The 19,737-nt window shown below is 50.9% G+C and overlaps 1 protein-coding gene across 2 annotated transcripts in view; it reads left to right on the top strand.

Annotated features, from left to right (window-relative positions):
* The window catches only part of TBL3 (transducin beta like 3), a 175,756-nt gene that overhangs the window by 108,434 nt on the left and 47,585 nt on the right, over nucleotides 1-19,737 (top strand). For both annotated transcript variants that reach the window (XM_086940511.1, XM_086940510.1), the window contains exon 12: nucleotides 8,237-8,295. In XM_086940511.1, coding sequence (XP_086796637.1) covers nucleotides 8,237-8,295 — 59 coding nt within the window. The remainder of the gene's footprint in view (nucleotides 1-8,236; nucleotides 8,296-19,737) is intronic.

The raw sequence follows: 19,737 nt of genomic DNA, 5'->3' as shown, positions 1-19,737 counted from the left end.
ACTCGTGTGTTACGTCCCTTGTGCAAGACCATTGTGTACGTCTCTGAATCGCTTTAACTTAAGTATAGGCACACATCAAGCTTTAGGCAGCATTTGCACCAGGGGATCAGAGGGGCCAGCCATCTTGCTTGCCTGCACTCTCTGAAGCCTTTGGAGTTTCGCCTCAGTGTGCCTGTGATACTGCCCAGGGCATTATGGGAATCTGATGAAGAAATTGGATCCCCATACCAGCTAATGAGTTTGCATAAAATGCGTGTGGTTCTGGTCACGGATGTTGCAGTTTTAAAGGTGGCAGCAACCATAGGTCCGGCAGCTGGATGTAGTGTGGGCGTGCATGTAGGCAACCATGCCCTAAAGGCATGCTTCCAGGCAAAATAACACACTTAGAAGTGCACAGCGGCATCACATGTTCCAGCAGCATATAAACTTGGTCTGGGGGCTCAGTGTGATAATACATTCAGGCAGGAATCTGTATTCGACTGCGTGGTGAAAAGGTTCCAATCCCTGGGGGAGGGGTGCGGTTCACACGCTTTCATCCTTCCAAGGTCGATGACAGGAATTAGTTCGGTAACAATAAACATCCGTTTTTTCTATCTGAAAGAAACACTTTAGTGTTAGATTCCTTACCTTAGAATATCCCCAGGCGTCAGTCTGGATCCGGAAACTTTTGCGTAGCAGTACCCCTGCGCGTCGGTAGGCGTCGTCTGCAGGCGTCCCCTGCGGCTCCGCGTCCGTCGTCGGCGTCGTGCGCCGTGATGACGTCGCTGGAGTATATAGACGCCGCCTCCGCGCGCTGACGTCAGTTCTTCTTTTTTCCGCGCCAGTGGACGCAGATCTGAAGAGCAGTACTCCGGTCTTTGACCAAGTTTTTCGATTGTCTTTTTTCTCTATTGTGCCTGATAGGATGCCAGGATTTAAGAATTGCGATGGCTGTGAGCGCACGATGTCGGTCACAGACCATCACCGCCTCTGCCTCCGGTGTCTGGGCCCCGACCACGACGTGGACTCCTGCGTCGACTGCCGGGCCCTTACCAACAAGGCTAGACGGGAGCGGTCCCGCAAGCTACTGGAGCTCCGGGTGTCGGCCCCACGTCGGGACCGGGAGCGGTCCCGGTCCGGCCGGAGGTCGAGAGAGCGTTCAAGGGAGCGGTCGCGGAGCCGCGCCGGGCGCTCCGGAAGTCGACGCCACTCGTCATCCTCGTCAGGTAAGAAGCACAAGAAGTCGGGGCGTCGTCATCGTACCCCCGACTCCCCCCGACGCTCGCGCGATGCGGCCGGGGGCTCGGGTGACCCCAACCCCGCGGCTCCGCGAGAGTCGCCGGCGCGGCCTGCCTCATACCCTCCGGTCCCTGGGCATGGTGCGACGCCTGAGGAGATCGAAGCGTTCCTCATGGCCATGAGGGCGCTCGCTTCTCCGACGGGGCCTACGGCGCCTTCGGGCCCAGTGCTACCGTCTGGGGGCCCTGGCGGTTCGGGTGTCCCTGCCTCGGCGCCGTCGGGTGCTCCGGCCCCGGCGCCGCCGACGGCTCCGACCCCGGCGCCGCAGGGGCCTTCGGGATCGGCGCCGGCTGGTCTTCCGGCCTCCCCGGCGCCGTTGCCATCGGGGTTACCCCCGACGCCGCCCCCGCGCGGCGCCGGTTCTCCGCTGCCGGTTCCGGCCGGCGGTGGGGTTCCGACGCCGGCTCCGGGCGGCGCCGTCCCCTTACCTTCTCCGACGCCGGACGCGGCGCCGGACGGGCGTCGATCGACGCCGGCCCCGGCGCCGATGGGGCCCATGAACCCCGAGGAGCCGGTCTTCATCATTGACTCCGAATACGGAGAGGATGAGGAGTACGGTGAAGGTTGGGAGGGGTCCGAGGACCCTCTGGCTCGCGAGTGCCAGTATGACCCGGACTGGACAGGTGACTTGGGGGATGCCAGTGGTTTGGACGACTCCCCTAACCCTGGTTTGATCTCTCCTCCAACCGTGGCATCGGTGGAGGGAGCTGCCTATTCTGTGGTGCTGATGAGGGCTGCCAAGGCCTTGAACCTTGAGCTCCCCGTCGCGGCCGTGAGGCCTAACATCCTCACCGAGGTCTTCAAACCGCAGTCATGCCCATTGGAGCCTCTGCTGCCGTTTAATGAAGCCTTGTCTGACGTTCTGTTGGGCACGTGGTCCAGGCCCGCTTCAGGTGCGCCTGTTGATCGGAACGTGGCCAGGCGCCACCGTCCTTGTCCGGACGACCCCAAGTACCTGTCTACCCACCCCACTCCTGAGAGTCTGGTGATCCAGGCCTCGACCTCCCAGTCCGCATTCCCGTCGGCCCCGCCCGACCGGGAATCCAAGAGGTATGACCAGTTTGGCAAAAAGGTCTTCTCGTCCATTAGTTTGGGCCTGCGGTCTTGCAACACCGCCTGCCTCTTGGGCCGCTACACCCACTCTGTGTGGGATACGGTCGCGGAGCTGCTGCCAGAATGCCCCATGGAGGTGCGGGCAAAGCTCGGTCAAGCTGTAGCTGAGGGCCGAGATGCAGCGAAATATTCGATTCGGTGTGGTCTTGATACGACCGACTCGCTGGGCAGGGCTATGTCTACGACGGTGGCGATTCGTCGTCACGCCTGGCTGAGATCCGCCAATTTTTCGGCTGATGTCCAAAATACCCTGATGGACATGCCGTTTGATGGCTGTCACCTGTTCGGTGACAAAGCGGACCACGCGCTGGAACGCTTCAAGGACTCCAGGGTCACGGCCAAGTCCTTGGGTCTCTCGACCCAGCGTCAGCAACCGGGTTCGTTTCGTCCCTTTCGTGGCCAAGGAAGGGGCGCCCCCACACGTGCTGCCAGCCACGCGCCGCAACAATCCTTCCAACGCGGTGGCGGCCGTGGGAACCGCCGTGGTGGCGGTCGGGGACAACGGCGGGGTCAGACCACACCTTCCCCCGCAGCATCTACCCCAAAATCCTCCTAGTCCGTGCTTTCGGCCCCATGTGACGCCAGTGGGTGGCAGGGTTCGCCATCACCACGCTCACTGGCGCACGATCACTTCGGACAGGTGGGTGCTGCAAATTGTCCGAAGGGGCTACTCCCTCCCCTTCGAGACCTCTCCTCCAGCCATGCCACCGCAGAACCACCGTGTGTCGGGGGACCACTTGACACTTCTGCAGGAGGAAGTTACGGCCCTCTTGGCCAAGGGGGCCATCGAGCGCGTTCCTGGGCCAGAAGTAGGGCGTGGTTGTTATTCCCACTACTTTCTGGTGCCCAAGAAGGACAAGGGGGGCCTACGTCCTATCTTGGATCTAAGGAACGTCAACGGCTTCCTCCGGAAGGAGAAGTTCAAGATGTTGACGTTAGCTCAGGTCTTGGCTGCTCTAGACCCGCAAGACTGGATGGTAGCGTTGGACTTGCAGGACGCCTATTTTCACATCCCCGTCCTGCCGGCCCACCGGCGTTACCTGCGGTTCACGGTAGGCCAGGAGCACTTTCAGTTTATCGTGCTCCCCTTCGGCCTTACCAGCGCCCCACGGGTGTTCACGAAGGTGATGGCGGTGGTCGCAGCCCATCTGCGCAGGTTAGGGGTTTCAGTCTTCCCCTACCTAGACGACTGGTTGTTGAAGGCGGGCTCGCCCCAGACAGTCGTCCACCACCTTCAGATGACGGCAGACCTCTTGCACGACCTGGGGTTCTCCATCAACGTGCCGAAATCACACCTGTGTCCCTCTCAAAAGCTCCTTTTCATCGGAGCGGTTCTGGACTCGGCGCAGTTTCGGGTTTATCCTCCGGAACGGCGGGTTCGGGATATTCAGGCTTTGATTCCCATCTTTCAGCCGCTATCCCGAGTCTCGGTCAGGTTGACGCTGCGGCTGCTGGGGCTGATGGCTTCCTGCATCCTTCTGGTGCATCACGCCAGGTGGCGGATGCGGGCTCTGCAGTGGGACCTGAAGTTTCAGTGGGCCCAGCATCAGGGCAACTTGTCCGACCACGTCTTGATCTCGGAGGGCACTGCGAGACAACTGCAGTGGTGGCTTACGGACCGCGATTGGGTCAGGGGCAAGTCCCTCTCCCTTCCCCAACCGGAGCACGTTGTCGTGACGGACGCGTCCCTCCAGGGCTGGGGTGGCCACTTGGGAGAGGCAGAGATCAGAGGCATCTGGTCTCCGGCGGAGTCCCGGCTCCATATCAATCTGTTGGAGCTGCGGGCGATTCGTCTGGCACTGAAGGCATTCCTCCCCTTTGTCAACGGGAGTGTGGTGCAGGTGTTCACCGACAACACCACCGCCATGTGGTACTGCAACAAGCAGGGCGGAGTGGGGTCGTGGACCCTTTGCCAGGAGGCTCTGCGCCTCTGGCAATGGCTGGAACGTCAGGGCGTGACTCTGACGGTTCAACACCTGGCAGGTTCTCTGAACGCCAGGGCGGACGAACTCAGCCGTCGGTGCTCGATGGATCACGAATGGCGTCTGAACTCGGACGTGGCGCAAGGCATCTTTCTGCAATGGGGAGAGCCTTGGTTAGATCTATTCGCCACAGAAGAGAACGCGCAATGTCATCAGTTCTGCGCGTTGGAGTTTCCAAGACGGCACTCGCACGGCGACGCCTTTCGGCGCGAGTGGAGTTGCGGTCTGTTATACGCCTTTCCGCCTATACCACTTCTGCCCAGAGTGCTGAAGAAGATCAGGCGCGACCGGGCCCAAGTTATCCTTGTGGCTCCGGACTGGGCTCGAAGGTACTGGTATCCCGAGCTACTCAGCATGTCAGTCGGTCCCCCGATCCGCCTGCCCCTTCAGGAGGACCTTCTGTCGCAGCAGCAGGGGACGGTCCTCCACCCGAACCTGTCCAGTCTCCACCTCCATGCTTGGAGATTGAGCGGTGGCAGTTGAGGCCATTTGACTTGCCTCCTGAAGTCTGTGATGTTATTCTGGCAGCCAGGCGTCCCTCCACTAAGTCGGTATACGCCTGTCGGTGGAACAGATTTGTGGCATGGTGCACAGCAAAGGCTGTGGATCCTCTTTCTGCCCCTCTTTCGGAGGTTCTTCTGTTTCTTCTTTCTCTTGCCCAGCAGGGCTCTGCTCTGGGCACTATCAAGGGCTACCTTTCTGCCCTTTCAGCCTTTTTGAGGCTTCCTGATCAGCCTTCTTTGTTCAAATCCCCGATTGTAACTCGATTCTTGAAAGGCATCACTCACATGTTTCCACCTGTTCCATTTGTGATGCCTCAGTGGGATTTGAACCTGGTTCTAACTTTCCTGATGTGTGCTCCCTTTGAGCCCCTTCATTCTTGCCCTCTCCGTCTCCTGACTTTAAAGACGGCTTTCCTGGTTGCCATCACCTCTGCCAGGAGGGTGAGTGAGCTCCAGGCTCTTTCTGTCCAACCTCCTTTCCTGTCCATTCATCCTGACAAGGTGGTTCTGAGGACTAGACCTTCTTTCCTGCCCAAGGTTGTTTCGGCCTTTCACATCGGGCAGTCCATCACCCTCCCTTCCTTCTTCCCGCCTCCGCATCCTTCAAAGGATGAAGAGCGGCTCCATCGTCTGGACCCGAAACGTGCGCTTTCATTTTACATGGATCGCACACGCCAGTTCCGGGTGGATGACCAACTGTTTGTTGGCTACGTGGGTGCGAAGAAGGGACGGGCGGTTTGTGAACGAACCATCTCTCGATGGGTCGTCCTCTGCATCAAAGCGTGCTACTCTTTGGCTCGGAAGGAGCCTCCTGTTGGGCTGAGGGCCCATTCCACTCGGGCCACGGCGGCTACTACTGCCCTGGGCCGGGGAGTCCCCTTGCAGGACATTTGCCAGGCGGCTACGTGGGCCTCGCTGCACACCTTTGCGAGGCACTACTGCCTGGACAGTCAAGTCCGGAGGGATGGCTTCTTTGGCCGTTCTGTCCTCCAGGACTTTCTGGTGTAGTTTTGTATTGGTTCGCAGACCCACCACCGGGGTTGGTATTGCTGGGGTATGTATTCTAAGGTAAGGAATCTAACACTAACGTGTTTCTTTCAGATGAACAAGTTACTTACCTTCGGTAACGATATATCTGTAAGAAACATTAGTTAGTGTTAGATTCCTTACCGAACCCACCCATCCTCCCCGTTCTGCGAACTGATACCTAGGGTTAAGGTCATCCCTTTCAGGGCCCTAGTTTGTACATGGCACCAGTGTTGGTTCTCTCATGGCTCTGCGTCTCCTGGCGCGGAAAAGCTGTGTGCAAAGAACTGACGTCAGCGCGCGGAGGCGGCGTCTATATACTCCAGCGACGTCATCACGGCGCACGACGCCGACGACGGACGCGGAGCCGCAGGGGACGCCTGCAGACGACGCCTACCGACGCGCAGGGGTACTGCTACGCAAAAGTTTCCGGATCCAGACTGACGCCTGGGGATATTCTAAGGTAAGGAATCTAACACTAACTAATGTTTCTTACAGATATATCGTTACCGAAGGTAAGTAACTTGTTAGTCAGTGCCATAATTCCCCTGCTGGGGTGAATGTGCATTTACAAATACACATGTGAAGTTTGCACATAAATGCCCAGAAATGAAGTGATCCTTGGAGAAACTGCGCTCTAGAATAGTCATGCAGTTAGCCCTTTACAGTTTAGTACTTGGCCTTTTGGGGAACCTTATGAGTCCAGTGCCATAGGTTTATAATGCGTATGTATTTATGTGGTGCAAACCTAGCTGTAAAGCATGGAAGTGCATCATCAGAGCTGTGTGAATAATAACAGCTGTGAGCCAATGCCTGAGGTGCATTATCAGAGCTGTGTAAATAATAACTGCGTCAGCCCCGTGCCGGAGATGCATCATCAGAGCTGTGTGAATAATAACTGCGTCAGCCCCGTGCCTTAGGTGCATCATCAGAGCTGTGTGAATAATAACAGCTGTGAGCCCGTGCCTGAGGTGCATTATCAGAGCTGTGTAAATAATAACTGCGTCAGCCCCGTGCCTGAGGTGCATCATCAGAGCTGTGTGAATAATAACTGCGTCAGCCCCGTGCCTTAGGTGCATCATCAGAGCTGTGTGAATAATAACAGCTGTGAGCCCGTGCCTGAGGTGCATCATCAGAGCTGTGTGAATAATAACAGCTGTGAGCCCGTGCCTGAGGTGCATCATCAGAGCTGTGTGAATAATAACTGCGTCAGCCCCGTGCGTGAGGTGCGTCATCCACATTGCTCAGATCACCCAAATTCCTGCACTCTCTACCACACTGCTTTCAAGAACAGGATAATCTTGCACACACTCTCACTACTCACCAATTCAAAGTTTGCTACAAATTTTATGCAACGCATTGTCATGCACAATGCCAATAACTCAAACTTTAATGCTGCGAGACCTATTGCATTGTAAATGCTTGTTCTTATTGAGCAAGCTTTCTTGTACGTGCATCAGCATGTTGCAGCTTTACCTAACGTTTTGCGGTATCCTTGCAATGAAATAAATCACATAAGCAACTTCCATTTGTCACATTTCTTGGCCATCAACTACCGCAAGACAGATGCAGGTTTTCTGAAACAAACAGGGGGGTGGAAGGCCTTCATCACTCATCTTATACCATTAGTCTTTCTCAGTTGTCACCTAGATCTTTTTGCTGCCTCAGACCTGATGACTGAAGGAAACGTCCAGATGTTCTGTGTCCGTGCCATTCTTTGTGCTAAAAAAGCCATCCGCAGACTTGTCAGCCGTATCTATCTGTATTTAAAAGGGCCTATGCTTATCAGGCACATAAAGGAAATTAGCACACATGGCACTCTGAAGCTTAGTACCTGGAGTCCTTAATCAATGGCAATGGATTGAGGGGGCTCTAAATCAGGCTCCCCCTGACCGAACCCTACAGCCCATGTTTGGGCCAGCTTCCCTTCTGTTCAGAAGCCCACCATTATTCAAGAAGCCACATAAAGCACTGATGTGCAGTACCTCAGGGTTGAAATATACACAAAGAATTAAAGTCAGATTGTCTGTCCAATACTTTGTCTTTGTACATGTGCTATGGTGAGTTGAAGCGCTTTTGATTTTTCAGCCTGCTCTTTTAAAACACTCCTAATCGCTGTGTAAGTGAACTGTTCTTCTGAAGTTTGCACATGCACAAAGTAGGTTGTTCTTTGTCTGACTTTAAGCATCCCCTCACTCCATTTTGTACGCCTTGTGAGTTGCGAGACTAAGTGGAAACTACTTAGAAGTGTGACTTTATGACTTGAATCTACAATGATTGCTTTGCATAATAGTTCTAACCATAACATCATATATTTGTATTATGTTCCCACAGACACAGTGCTTGCTTTGGATGTGTTCAAGAAAGGTTTGATGTTCTCCAGCTGTGGTAAGGTATGTTCTACCTCTGTCTGCATGTGCTCTATTTCATTTAGAATATAGTGCAATGTCTTATTTGGAGATGGAGTTCTTTTTTATATATATTTACGCTTCCCTCACTCTTGGAGCTTTCAGTTTAAAACTATGTGGAGCTTAGCCTGACTTCATTGTAGCATAGTCACTATGTGCAAGAGTTTGCTGGAACCTGCAGTAACCTTTCACCATTAGACAAGCAAGATCATTTGCAGCCCATCTACTATGCCCCAACAGAATACACTTTGTATAAATATTACACTTGTCCTTTAATAACAACATGCAGCACATGCTTTACACAACCACCCCAGCTGCTGAAAGCCCCCTCTCTAAAAATTCTGTTCCAACTTAGTGCGACGCCAAGTTAATTTGCTATAGCACCATATTATCAAGGTGCAGTGTCGAATAGAGGGGGGTCATCTTTGGGCTCATTCACTTTAATGATGTTTACCCTTCCCATATGCATGCATGCATGCATGGCAGAGGGGCCTGTTGATTTTTGCACCCACCCACAGTTGTGGATTCTGTTATGGGGACCTGCTTGCACAGAGGCATGTTCTAAGACTCTCTCTAGTGACAGGACCTGGAATTGAGAAATATTCCTAATGTTATTAGGTACTCATGACAGTCTTTACTCCTGTTTTTAGATCTAGTTTCTAGGCTCCGGTTTTGTTTAAATTTATTTCCCAAATAGCCAAGTGTCAATCTCTAGCCCCTGATTTCGATATGAATTTAGCCATCACAATTGCTTCCCTCTTCTTCAGTACCTGGACACATCTGTATTCCTACTTTCCATCTCTCTCTTGATCTTCCTGCCACTGCTGTCGTCTTCACAATCATTTTCTTGTACAGCATCCAATGTTGGTAAAACTGGCCTTTTGACTTCTCATGTGAGGCCTCAATCCCCAGATTATAGCCTTCCCTAATGCTTTCTATGTACCTGCTGTCATACACTGTTTCATGGAGACTATTCTATGTGATCTCTTCCTCACTAAGGCAGCTTACACATTCCTTAGGTGCTTCAAGTTTTCTATATAGTTGCTGTCATTTACCCTTTCATCTCAACAGTGTGTTCTTTTCTCACGCCCCCTGCCCTATTCTGCTTGTGATTACATCAACTCAACCTGTAGTTTACTCCATCCGGCTTCCGACCACTCCTGCTTCCTTCAATACCAGACTCCTTTCCTTCCAAGTACAGCTTACCATGGCTCTGTTTCCATCTCGGACAGGTCAACTATTGCAAACGCTTCTCTGGATTCTGCCCTCTGTCCTCAAAATAAGCCATGATTTCTTCAGAGAAATACATCCTAACAATATGCCCTATGATGATTCTTATTTCTGGCTTCGACTTATAAACATTGTACAGATTAAGAAAGCGAATACCTTCACAGGTGCGGTGTGAGTAGAAAAGATATCAAGAGAGCGTAGAGACTTCTGCTTAAAAGCGTGACATTGGCCTCCTTTTAAATCTCACATTGTTTGTAAATCTTTATCAGATAATAAGCACTGTTCAGAGGGGGTGAAATAGGGATAACTGGTTTCACTCCCAATGGATTTGAGGGATTTCAGTATTGTAGGTCAAAGCCCATGAAGTCCTCTAAACTAATAACCTATGTTTGGGGAGCGGTATTTCGGAGAGTGCAGGACATGTGACGTTGAATCCATGGTTGTGTATTGGATATTAATCGGGCACTTCCACCATACGGCTGAGCTTCCTATGTTTGTCTTATTGCTTTGGCTGGTTATCAGTGGCTCTGCTGAGTATCCAGTAACATTGATGGCGGAGATCCAGAGTGTGCAGAATTAATGGGGCTGCAGGAGAACAGCAGTTTTGATAGTGGTTTAAAATGTGGATGCTCTGAAGTTCCAGCCCATACCAATGCTGAAGCATATCTGTGGGCAAGTTTGAGCAAAGAATTTCTATTGCTTTGGGTTAGGAAAGGAGCCCTGGTGTATGCACACTTGTCGGCATAGCACATAAAATATAAATAACAAAAGCACTGTCTGTGGCTACTACACAGTCTCCTGTACCAACACATCATATAATGCCTCCCTGTAGCATGGCTATTGAGTCTGATGCATTCTATCAACAGCGGGACATTCCAATGCATGCTGGGAGCTACAGACCCCTTTTGAGCTCCTGTGCAATTGGAGTCTCCTTCCTTTATCCCACAGCAGCCAGTTTCTAGACACTCAAGTTCCCCTTAGAAGACGAGTCGCATGAATGGATAACATACCTCAGTGCAGAATTGCTGCTTTCTTCAGACCCATGTCTTCCATTAAGATATGGTGATTGAAGAAGGATGATTTGGATGAGCCGCAGCGGAACAGAAGAATCAAAAGACTGAAGGCTGAACATCCCCATTATAATCCGGTCACCTTAACATTCAGGTTTTACACGGGTGAGAGAAGTCTCTCTCCTTTAGCACTGACCTTTCACAGAGGTCACTCACACAGATTCTTCAGACTTTCACCCTGCTGCTCATGGGAGCCTTTTCTAGTGTTCCCAAAAAATCAAAACATGGAGAATCTGTAACAGTAACATAATTCTATGTTCATGGAACCAACAAAAGAAAATGCACAGTGGAAAAGTCAAGTTTGAGGCTGCATTGGATGCATGGTGAGGGGAACTGGCATATTGGTGCAGTGGTGTGAAAACACTTGGTGGTACTCAGATCTCTGTTGACTAGTAAATACTATTTACAGATCATTTTAAGAGGCCTTATGAAGAGTGCATTGTGATACATGTTCAAGATGTATTCTAGAATCACAGAGATTGATTTTCTAGACCCCTTGGCAGCAAGGACGTGATCAATAAGCCAATCCAAGACAGAAAACCAGTTGAACTGCAACCACTCCACCAGCCACTGAGCAAAGTTAGCACAAAATGCATTTCAGGTAACGATCAGCCCCAGGAGATATTGCAGTGAGAGTTAGTGGAACCCCATACCGGCTATCATTAATGAACAACAAACTCAAGAACACTAGAAAATGGGGAATACATTTTAAAAATGTATTTTTAAAATCAAAAGCCTAATATAGTGCACATGATATGAATTGTAACCAGAAAGCAAACACATGCAATGGCTAATAGGAGTGTGCATTGTGAGAAGTTGGCCTGATATATGATGTTTCCAATTCTGGAACCACCTTCTATCAGTCCAAACAATCCCTTATGGTGTCTGGTTGTAAGTCAACCTTATTAGACGAGCTATCTTAATGGTAGCATAGACTAAGCAGCCTTAAAGGCTAAACTCAAGAGGTCGTGTTAAGCAAGCTGTTTTACCAATCACAATCCTGTAATATCAAATGAAAGGACACCACACAAGTATATATTATAACAAGCATTTACAATGCAACGGTCTCGCCTTTGCAAAAGTTAGCGCTTTTGGCATTGTAAATGACAAATGTTTTATTTATGTGTTGGGTTTGGAAACAGATAAATAAATGGCATTGTCATGAGTAGTAGAGAGTGAGTAGTAGAGAGTGAGTAGTAGAGAGAGTAGTAGAGAGTAGTAGAGAGAGTAGTAGTGAGTAGTAGAGAGTGAGTAGAGAGTAGTAAGTGAGTAGTAGAGTGTGTAGTAGAGTAGTGAGTGTGTAGTAGAGAGTAGTGAGTGTGTAGAGAGTAGTGAGTGTATAGTAGAGAGTGTGTAGTAGAGAGTGTGTAGTAGAGAGTGAGCAGTAGAGACTAGTGAGTGTGTAGTAGAGTGGTGAGTGTGTAGTAGAGTGGTGAGTGTGTAGTAGAGTGGTGAGTGTGTAGTAGAGTGTGTAGTAGAGTGTGTAGGAGAATGTGTAGTAGGGAGTGTAGTAGAGTGTGTAGTAGAGAGTGTGTAATACAGAATGTGAAGTAGAGAGATTGAAGTAGAGAGATTGAAGTAGAGAGATTGAAGTAGAGAGATTGAAGTAGAGAGATTGAAGTAGAGAGATTGAGGTAGAGAGATTGAAGTAGAGAGATTGAGGTAGAGAGATTGAGGTAGAGAGATTGAGGTAGAGAGATTGAGGTAGAGAGATTGAGGTAGAGAGATTGAGGTAGAGAGATTGAGGTAGAGAGATTGAGGTAGAGAGATTGAGGTAGAGAGATTGAGGTAGAGAGATTGAGGTAGAGAGATTGAGGTAGAGAGTGTGGAGTAGAGAGTGGAGAGTCTGTAGTAGAGTGTAGTAGAAAGTAGTGAGTGTGTAGTAGAGTAGTAGAGAATGTGTAGTAGAGTAGTATAGAGTAGTAGAGGGTGTGTAGTAGAGTGTGTAGTAGAGCGTGTGTGTAGCAGAGTGTGTAGTAGAGTGTAGTAGAGTGTGTAGTGTAGAGTGTGTAGTGTAGAGTGTGTAATGTAGAGTGTGTAATGTAGAGTGTGTAATGTAGAGTGTGTAATGTAGAGTGTGTAATGTAGAGTGTGTAATGTAGTGTGTAATGTAGAGTGTGTAATGTAGAGTGTGTAATGTAGAGTGTGTAATGTAGAGTGTGTAATGTAGAGTGTGTAATGTAGAGTGTGTAATGTAGAGTGTGTAATGTAGAGTGTGTAGTAGAGTGTGTAGTAGAGTGTGTAGTAGAGTGTGTAGTAGAGTGTGTAGTAGAGTGTGTTGTAGAGTGTGTTGTAGAGTGTGTTGTAGAGTGTGTTGTAGAGTGTGTTGTAAGTAGTGACTGTAGTAGAGAGTGTCTAGTAGAGAGTGTCTAGTAGAGAGTGTCTAGTAGAGAGTGTCTAGTAGAGAGTGTCTAGTAGAGAGTGTCTAGTAGAGAGTGTGTCGAAGAGAGTAGTGGCTGTAGTAGTGAGTGTGTAGTGAGTGTGTAGTAGAGAGTAGTGACTGTAGTAGAGAGTGTGTAGTAGTGTGTAGTAGAGAGTAGTGACTGTAGTAGAGAGTGTGTAGTAGAGTGTGTAGTAGAGAGTGTGTAGTAGAGTGTAGTAGAGAGTAGAGTGCGTAGCAGAGAGTAGTGACTGTAGTAGAGTGTAGTAGAGAGTAGAGTGCGTAGCAGAGAGTAGTGACTGTAGTAGAGAGTGTGTAGTAGAGAGTGTGTAGTAGAGAGTGTGTAGTAGAGAGTGTGTAGTAGAGAGTGTGCAGTGATTTGAGTTTTACATCAAATTAAAAACGGGAACGGAACAAACTCATCGTATACATTATTGTGGTAGGTGCCCACGCATATAGGGTTAAATGATGCGTTAGATGCCACAGGTCCCACCAACACGCTTCCTTTATGATAGGAGAATGCCCAACATCGCGGAGATTTGCTCTCTGCTCTTCCCGGATATTTGTATTTTCAAATGTATGTTATCCTGCTAAACAAAGACGATGCTCAAACTATAAAAGAAGAGGGTTTCACAGATATGTTAGTCCTTCCGGGCAAACGAAATGACCCAAAGAAAGATCAAGTGACAGTTTAGAGCTCCAAGTGAGTCTTAATAAAATCAGTGTCTGGAACGCATAGCATCAAAAAACGAGCGGGGCATCAAACTGCAGTGTCATTCAATCAAAGCTTCAAGGCTTCTGAGCGCTAGCCGAGAATTATTTTTTGTGAAGCACTAATCACTGTGGAAGGTGCCCCTGCTATCCCAGATGTGAGAAGTCAGTCTGATATGAAAATAAGCAGTATTTGGAATGAATGTATTTGGCAGGGGGAAGGTGGGGCTGCGCAAGACCGTACTGACGAGTGAACAGGAGCCATTTTGTACCGAGTGATTCTGCCTGTGTGCATGTAGACAAACCAGGCAGCAGCATGAGCATGTGATTCGGTAAAATAACAAGCATTTACAATGCAATGGTTTTGCCTTTGTTAAAGTTAGAGCTATTGGCATTGCTCTTGACACTCTGAAGCTCCACTCTGCATTCTGAAGCTCCACTCTGCACTCTGAAGCTCCACTCTGCACTCTGAAGCTCCACTCTGAAGCTCCACTCTGAAGCTCCACTCTGAAGCTCCACTCTGAAGCTCCACTCTGAAGCTCCACTCTGAAGCTCCACTCTGAAGCTCCACTCTGAAGCTCCACTCTGAAGCTCCACTCTGAAGCTCCACTCTGAAGCTCCACTCTGAAGCTCCACTCTGAAGCTCCACTCTGAAGCTCCACTCTGAAGCTCCACTCTGCAGCTCCACTCTGCAGCTCCACTCTGCAGCTCCACTCTGCAGCTCCACTCTGCAGCTCCACTCTGAAGCTCCACTCTGAAGCTCCACTCTGAAGCTCCACTCTGAAGCTCCACTCTGCAGCTCCACTCTGAAGCTCCACTCTGCAGCTCCACTCTGCAGCTCCACTCTGCAGCTCCACTCTGCAGCTCCACTCTGCAGCTCCACTCTGCAGCTCCACTCTGCAGCTCCACTCTGCAGCTCCACTCTGAAGCTCCACTCTGAAGCTCCACTCTGCAGCTCCACTCTGCAGCTCCACTCTGCAGCTCCACTCTGCAGCTCCACTCTGCAGCTCCACTCTGCAGCTCCACTCTGCAGCTCCACTCTGAAGCTCCACTCTGAAGCTCCACTCTGAAGCTCCACTCTGAAGCTCCACTCTGAAGCTCCACTCTGAAGCTCCACTCTGAAGCTCCACTCTGAAGCTCCACTCTGAAGCTGCACTCTGAAGCTGCACTCTGAAGCTCTACTCTGAAGCTCCACTCTCCACTCTGAATCTCCACTCTGAAGCTCCACTCTCCACTCTGAATCTCCACTCTCCACTCTGAATCTCCACTCTGAATCTCCACTCTCCACTCTGAAGCTCCACTCTGAAGCTCCACTCTGAAGCTCCACTCTGAAGCTCCACTCTGAAGCTCCACTCTGAAGCTCCACTCTGAAGCTCCACTCTGCACTCTGAAGCTCCACTCTGAAGCTCCACTCTGCACTCTGAAGCTCCACTCTGAAGCTCCACTCTCCACTCTGAAGCTCCACTCTGAAGCTCTACTCTGAAGCTCCACTCTGCACTCTGAAGCTCCACTCTGCACTCTGAAGCTCCACTCTGCACTCTGAAGCTCCACTCTGAAGCTCCACTCTGCACTCTGAAGCTCCACTCTGAAGCTCCACTCTGCACTCTGAAGCTCCACTCTGAAGCTCCACTCTGTACTCTGAAGCTCCACTCTGCACTCTGAAGCTCCACTCTGCACTCTGAAGCTCCACTCGGAAGCTCCACTCTGAAGCTCCACTCTGAAGCTCCACTCTGCACTCGGAAGCTCCACTCGGAAGCTCCACTCTGAAGCTCCACTCTGCACTCGGAAGCTCCACTCGGAAGCTCCACTCGGAAGCTCCACTCGGAAGCTCCACTCGGAAGCTCCACTCGGAAGCTCCACTCTGCACTCTGAAGCTCCACTCTGCACTCTGAAGCTCCACTCGGAAGCTCTACTCGGAAGCTCCACTCTGAAGCTCCACTCTGCACTCTGAAGCTCCACTCTGCACTCTGAAGCTCCACTCTGAAGCTCCACTCGGAAGCTCCACTCGGAAGCTCTACTCGGAAGCTCTACTCGGAAGCTCCACTCTGAAGCTCCACTCTGAAGCTCCACTCTGCACTCTGAAGCTCCACTCTGCACTCTGAAGCTCCACTCTGCACTCTGAAGCTCCACTCTGCACTCTGAAGCTCCACTCTGCACTCTGAAGCTCCACTCTGCACTCTGAAGCTCCACTCTGCACTCTGAAGCTCCACTCTGAAGCTCCACTCTGAAGCTCCACTCTGAAGCTCCACTCTGAAGCTCCACTCTGAAGCTCCACTCTGAAGCTCCACTCTGCGCTCTGAAGCTCCACTCTGAAGCTCCACTCTGCGCTCTGAAGCTCCACTCTGAAGCTCCACTCTGCACTCTGAAGCTCCACTCTGAAGCTCTACTCTGAAGCTCTACTCTGAAGCTCCACTCTGAAGCTCCACTCTGCACTCTGAAGCTCCACTCTGAAGCTCTACTCTGAAGCTCCACTCTGCACTCTGAAGCTCTACTCTGAAGCTCCACTCTGAAGCTCCACTCTGAAGCTCCACTCTGAAGCTCCACTCTGCACTCTGAAGCTCCACTCTGAAGCTCCACTCTGAAGCTCCACTCTGCACTCGGAAGCTCCACTCGGAAGCTCCACTCTGCACTCTGAAGCTCCACTCTGAAGCTCCACTCTGAAGCTCCACTCTGAAGCTCCACTCTGCACTCGGAAGCTCCACTCGGAAGCTCCACTCGGAAGCTCCACTCGGAAGCTCCACTCGGAAGCTCCACTCTGCACTCTGAAGCTCTACTCGGAAGCTCCACTCGGAAGCTCCACTCGGAAGCTCCACTCGGAAGCTCTACTCGGAAGCTCCACTCTGAAGCTCCACTCTGCAGCTCCACTCTGCAGCTCCACTCTGAAGCTCCACTCTGAAGCTCCACTCTGAAGCTCCACTCTGAAGCTCCACTCTGAAGCTCCACTCTGAAGCTCCACTCTGAAGCTCCACTCTGAAGCTCCACTCTGAAGCTCCACTCTGAAGCTGCACTCTGAAGCTGCACTCTGAAGCTCCACTCTGAAGCTCCACTCTGAAGCTCCACTCTGAAGCTCCACTCTGAAGCTCCACTCTGAAGCTCCACTCTGAAGCTCCACTCTGCACTCTGAAGCTCCACTCTGAAGCTCCACTCTGAAGCTCCACTCTGAAGCTCCACTCTGAACTCTGAAGCTCTACTCTGAAGCTCCACTCTGCACTCTGAAGCTCCACTCTGAAGCTCCACTCTGCACTCTGAAGCTCCACTCTGAAGCTCCACTCTGAAGCTCCACTCTGCACTCTGAACGGTCAGACTCCAAAAATCGGCCCTAATCACAATAGTATTATTTCACCTGCGTGAATATAAGTCTTTGAAATTCTGGCCAGTGGTAATACACACAAGTAATATAAAATTGTTGTTCCAAAGAGCATTAAATGGAAATAAAACAAGTACCAGACCCATTGACGCCTGCACCTTAAAAGTGAAACTGACTGAAGCAAGCGCCAGGGCCACGTTGAAAAAAAAAGCCACACACATTAGATGCAGTCAAGGCGCGCTCACGAGGTCAGAAGGCACTCCACATGAACAACTACCAGACACATTGTTTCATTTCACTTTGAAAGTGCAGGTGTCAAAGTGAAACTGACTAAAGGAAGCGCACGGCCCATTAGATGCAGTCAAGGCGCGCTCACGAGGTCAAATCTCCAAAGGAGAAGCTCGTGACAGCCTGACTACAGCAGAAAAAGCTCATAACAGTCTGATGTCCACAATATTCCCAGAAAAGTGGCAACATAAGTTGTCTCGCATAGACAGCAAAAGCTTCGCTTTTGCTTTCGTCTAGGCGAGACCTAAAAATATGTGTTTATTTCTAAAATAATCCCCAGTACTCTTTATGAGCAAAGGGGCACAAGCGTTAAATCAAAAGTACAGTATAACATACAAAGTTGCACAATTATGGATGAGGGCGGGTGGCCACTCAAACCATATATTAAAAAAGTGGTATAAGAGATACCAATCGAACAGTGATTAGGCCTAGGGCCTAGGGAATCGCTGGGAGCAGTCGGGACAAGCAATGCTGAAGTCAGGAAAAGCCCGCGGGATTCGGGTGCAGCGCTTAAAGCGCGGCTTGCACCAATGCAATGTCAATGGTGCGTAAAAGTTACACAAAGAGAGTTTAAGGATACTTCCGCTGAACCTAGAAGGACCAAACTTTAGACACAGACCCTAGAGGTGTGTACCAGTGTGGGAACACTGGCTTTGCAATGTTACCTCACCCACAGGAAGCGGGTGCACAGGGTCGAAGTGGCGTCGGGTTTCGTCACGCAGGTTCTTGGTGCTTGAAGCTGAAGAGGCTGCAGGCGATGTGAAGAAGTGGTGTCCGGTGTGATCCAAGGGTGGATCAGAGTCGTAGAGTACCTGAAAGCAGAGGGGACAGAGTCTGGGTCACTCAGCAGTGACCAGGGTGGAACCAGGACTGAACCAGGCAATGTCGGGCGCAATCAGGTGGTTGTCGAGGAGCTTCTCTCCACTGTCACGTGGGCTCTGGGGCATCTGCGACGTCCAGGAGCAGGTCACGATCTGTCCCACGCAGGCTCTCACCGTCGGCGCAGTCGGCTTCAAGATTGGAGCAAACGACACTTGGCAAGAGCAATCCACGCAGGACTGGAAGATTGCTTCTCACTCGAACCAGGAGGGTCAGAGTGGGGGCTCCTTTTCAGAGGAGCTGGTGCAAGTCTGGAGCAACCAGAATCACAAGTCGGTTTTAGGTTTTCGCCGGCACAGGGGCCACAAGCCAGCTGGCAAGTGACCGGGCCAACGCGTCGAGCCAAAGAAAGCAGAAGGGCCCCACGCAGCACTCGTCGAGTGTAGAGGGGTGAGCTTCGGTGCAAGAGTGGCTCAGGGTTGGGGCTTCTCAGACCCCAGTGGACAGCTTCGAGGGTCACTCGTGGGCTGTACGGTCAGCGTCTCGTGGCCTTTTCAAGATGGCGTGCCCCACGCTTCCGGTCGCCTCCACGGGTCTCAGCTCTGCAGGGACTGTGGATCGGGCTGTAAGAAGGCAGGCAAGCTTGATCTCGTCGATCTCTGTCGCTCGAGTTCCGGCGGGAACTGCAGCAAAGCAAGGGTCGAGATGGTGGATAGTGCCTGTTTGCACAGGGTGGTCACTCCTTGACCACAAGGGAGATTCTTCAGTCTTCTACGTTGAGTAGGATGTCGAAGGGTCCAGAGTTTCGTTTCTTATGTTTCGTCAGGATAATCTGAGTGCTTTGGCACTGCTCCCATTCTTATACCAATCTAGGGGGCTGGATTACCTGCTAGGTCCCCTCTTATGGGTGGGACCCAGGAAGGGGGTGGATACACCCCTTTCCTTTGATCCAGGCCGCGCTGGGACAGGGGCTGGTGTGCCCCAGAACCGGTTGGGCCGGATTATGCAAGGGCAGCCTTGTGCTCCCCAGGCATTGTCTATTTTCTTTCAACCCTCCCTGCTACAATCCACTATCTCCTGTCTGGGGTGGTGTGACACCTCCCTGTGACAGGAAACCCTTTGTCCAGGCCTCCTTGGCTGAGTTTCGGTCAGCTGCAGGAGGTCCGATTCGTGTCTGTGGCAGAAGCATCCATTTTGTGGATCTGAGGCTCTTTTAAAATCAACCGCGTTTTAGCAAAGTAACATGTCGTCTCCCTCTAGAGGGGTGGAATGCTACCCCCGTCGCCAGGACTGGCGAGGGGGTAGTATTCCAAATCGTATGACACCTTACACGACATGTTTTGATAAAGCCAAACCAAAGTTAACCTATAACCGCGAGGATTATAATGCACTTAAGAGTATATGGTATGGCATTATCCCGGAACAGTTTAGGGAGTTGGCCCCGACAGCTGCAGACAGGCTCAGCTCATGCTAGAGCACCATCTCACATAAAACCAAGCACTCTGCCTCCAGGATTGTTAAGGCCTGCCATAGGAGTGACTGATAGGTATATATGTGTCCAGTTAGGTTTAGATATAGACATACTATATCTAAGCAAGGGGTGATTACACCACCTTGCCCCA

This window comes from Lissotriton vulgaris, chromosome 10 (genome assembly GCF_964263255.1).
Source record: "Lissotriton vulgaris chromosome 10, aLisVul1.2, whole genome shotgun sequence".
NCBI classification, from domain to species: domain Eukaryota; kingdom Metazoa; phylum Chordata; class Amphibia; order Caudata; family Salamandridae; genus Lissotriton; species Lissotriton vulgaris.
The sequence above is the reverse complement of the archived record's forward strand: the minus strand, read 5'-3'. Positions and strand labels throughout refer to the sequence as shown.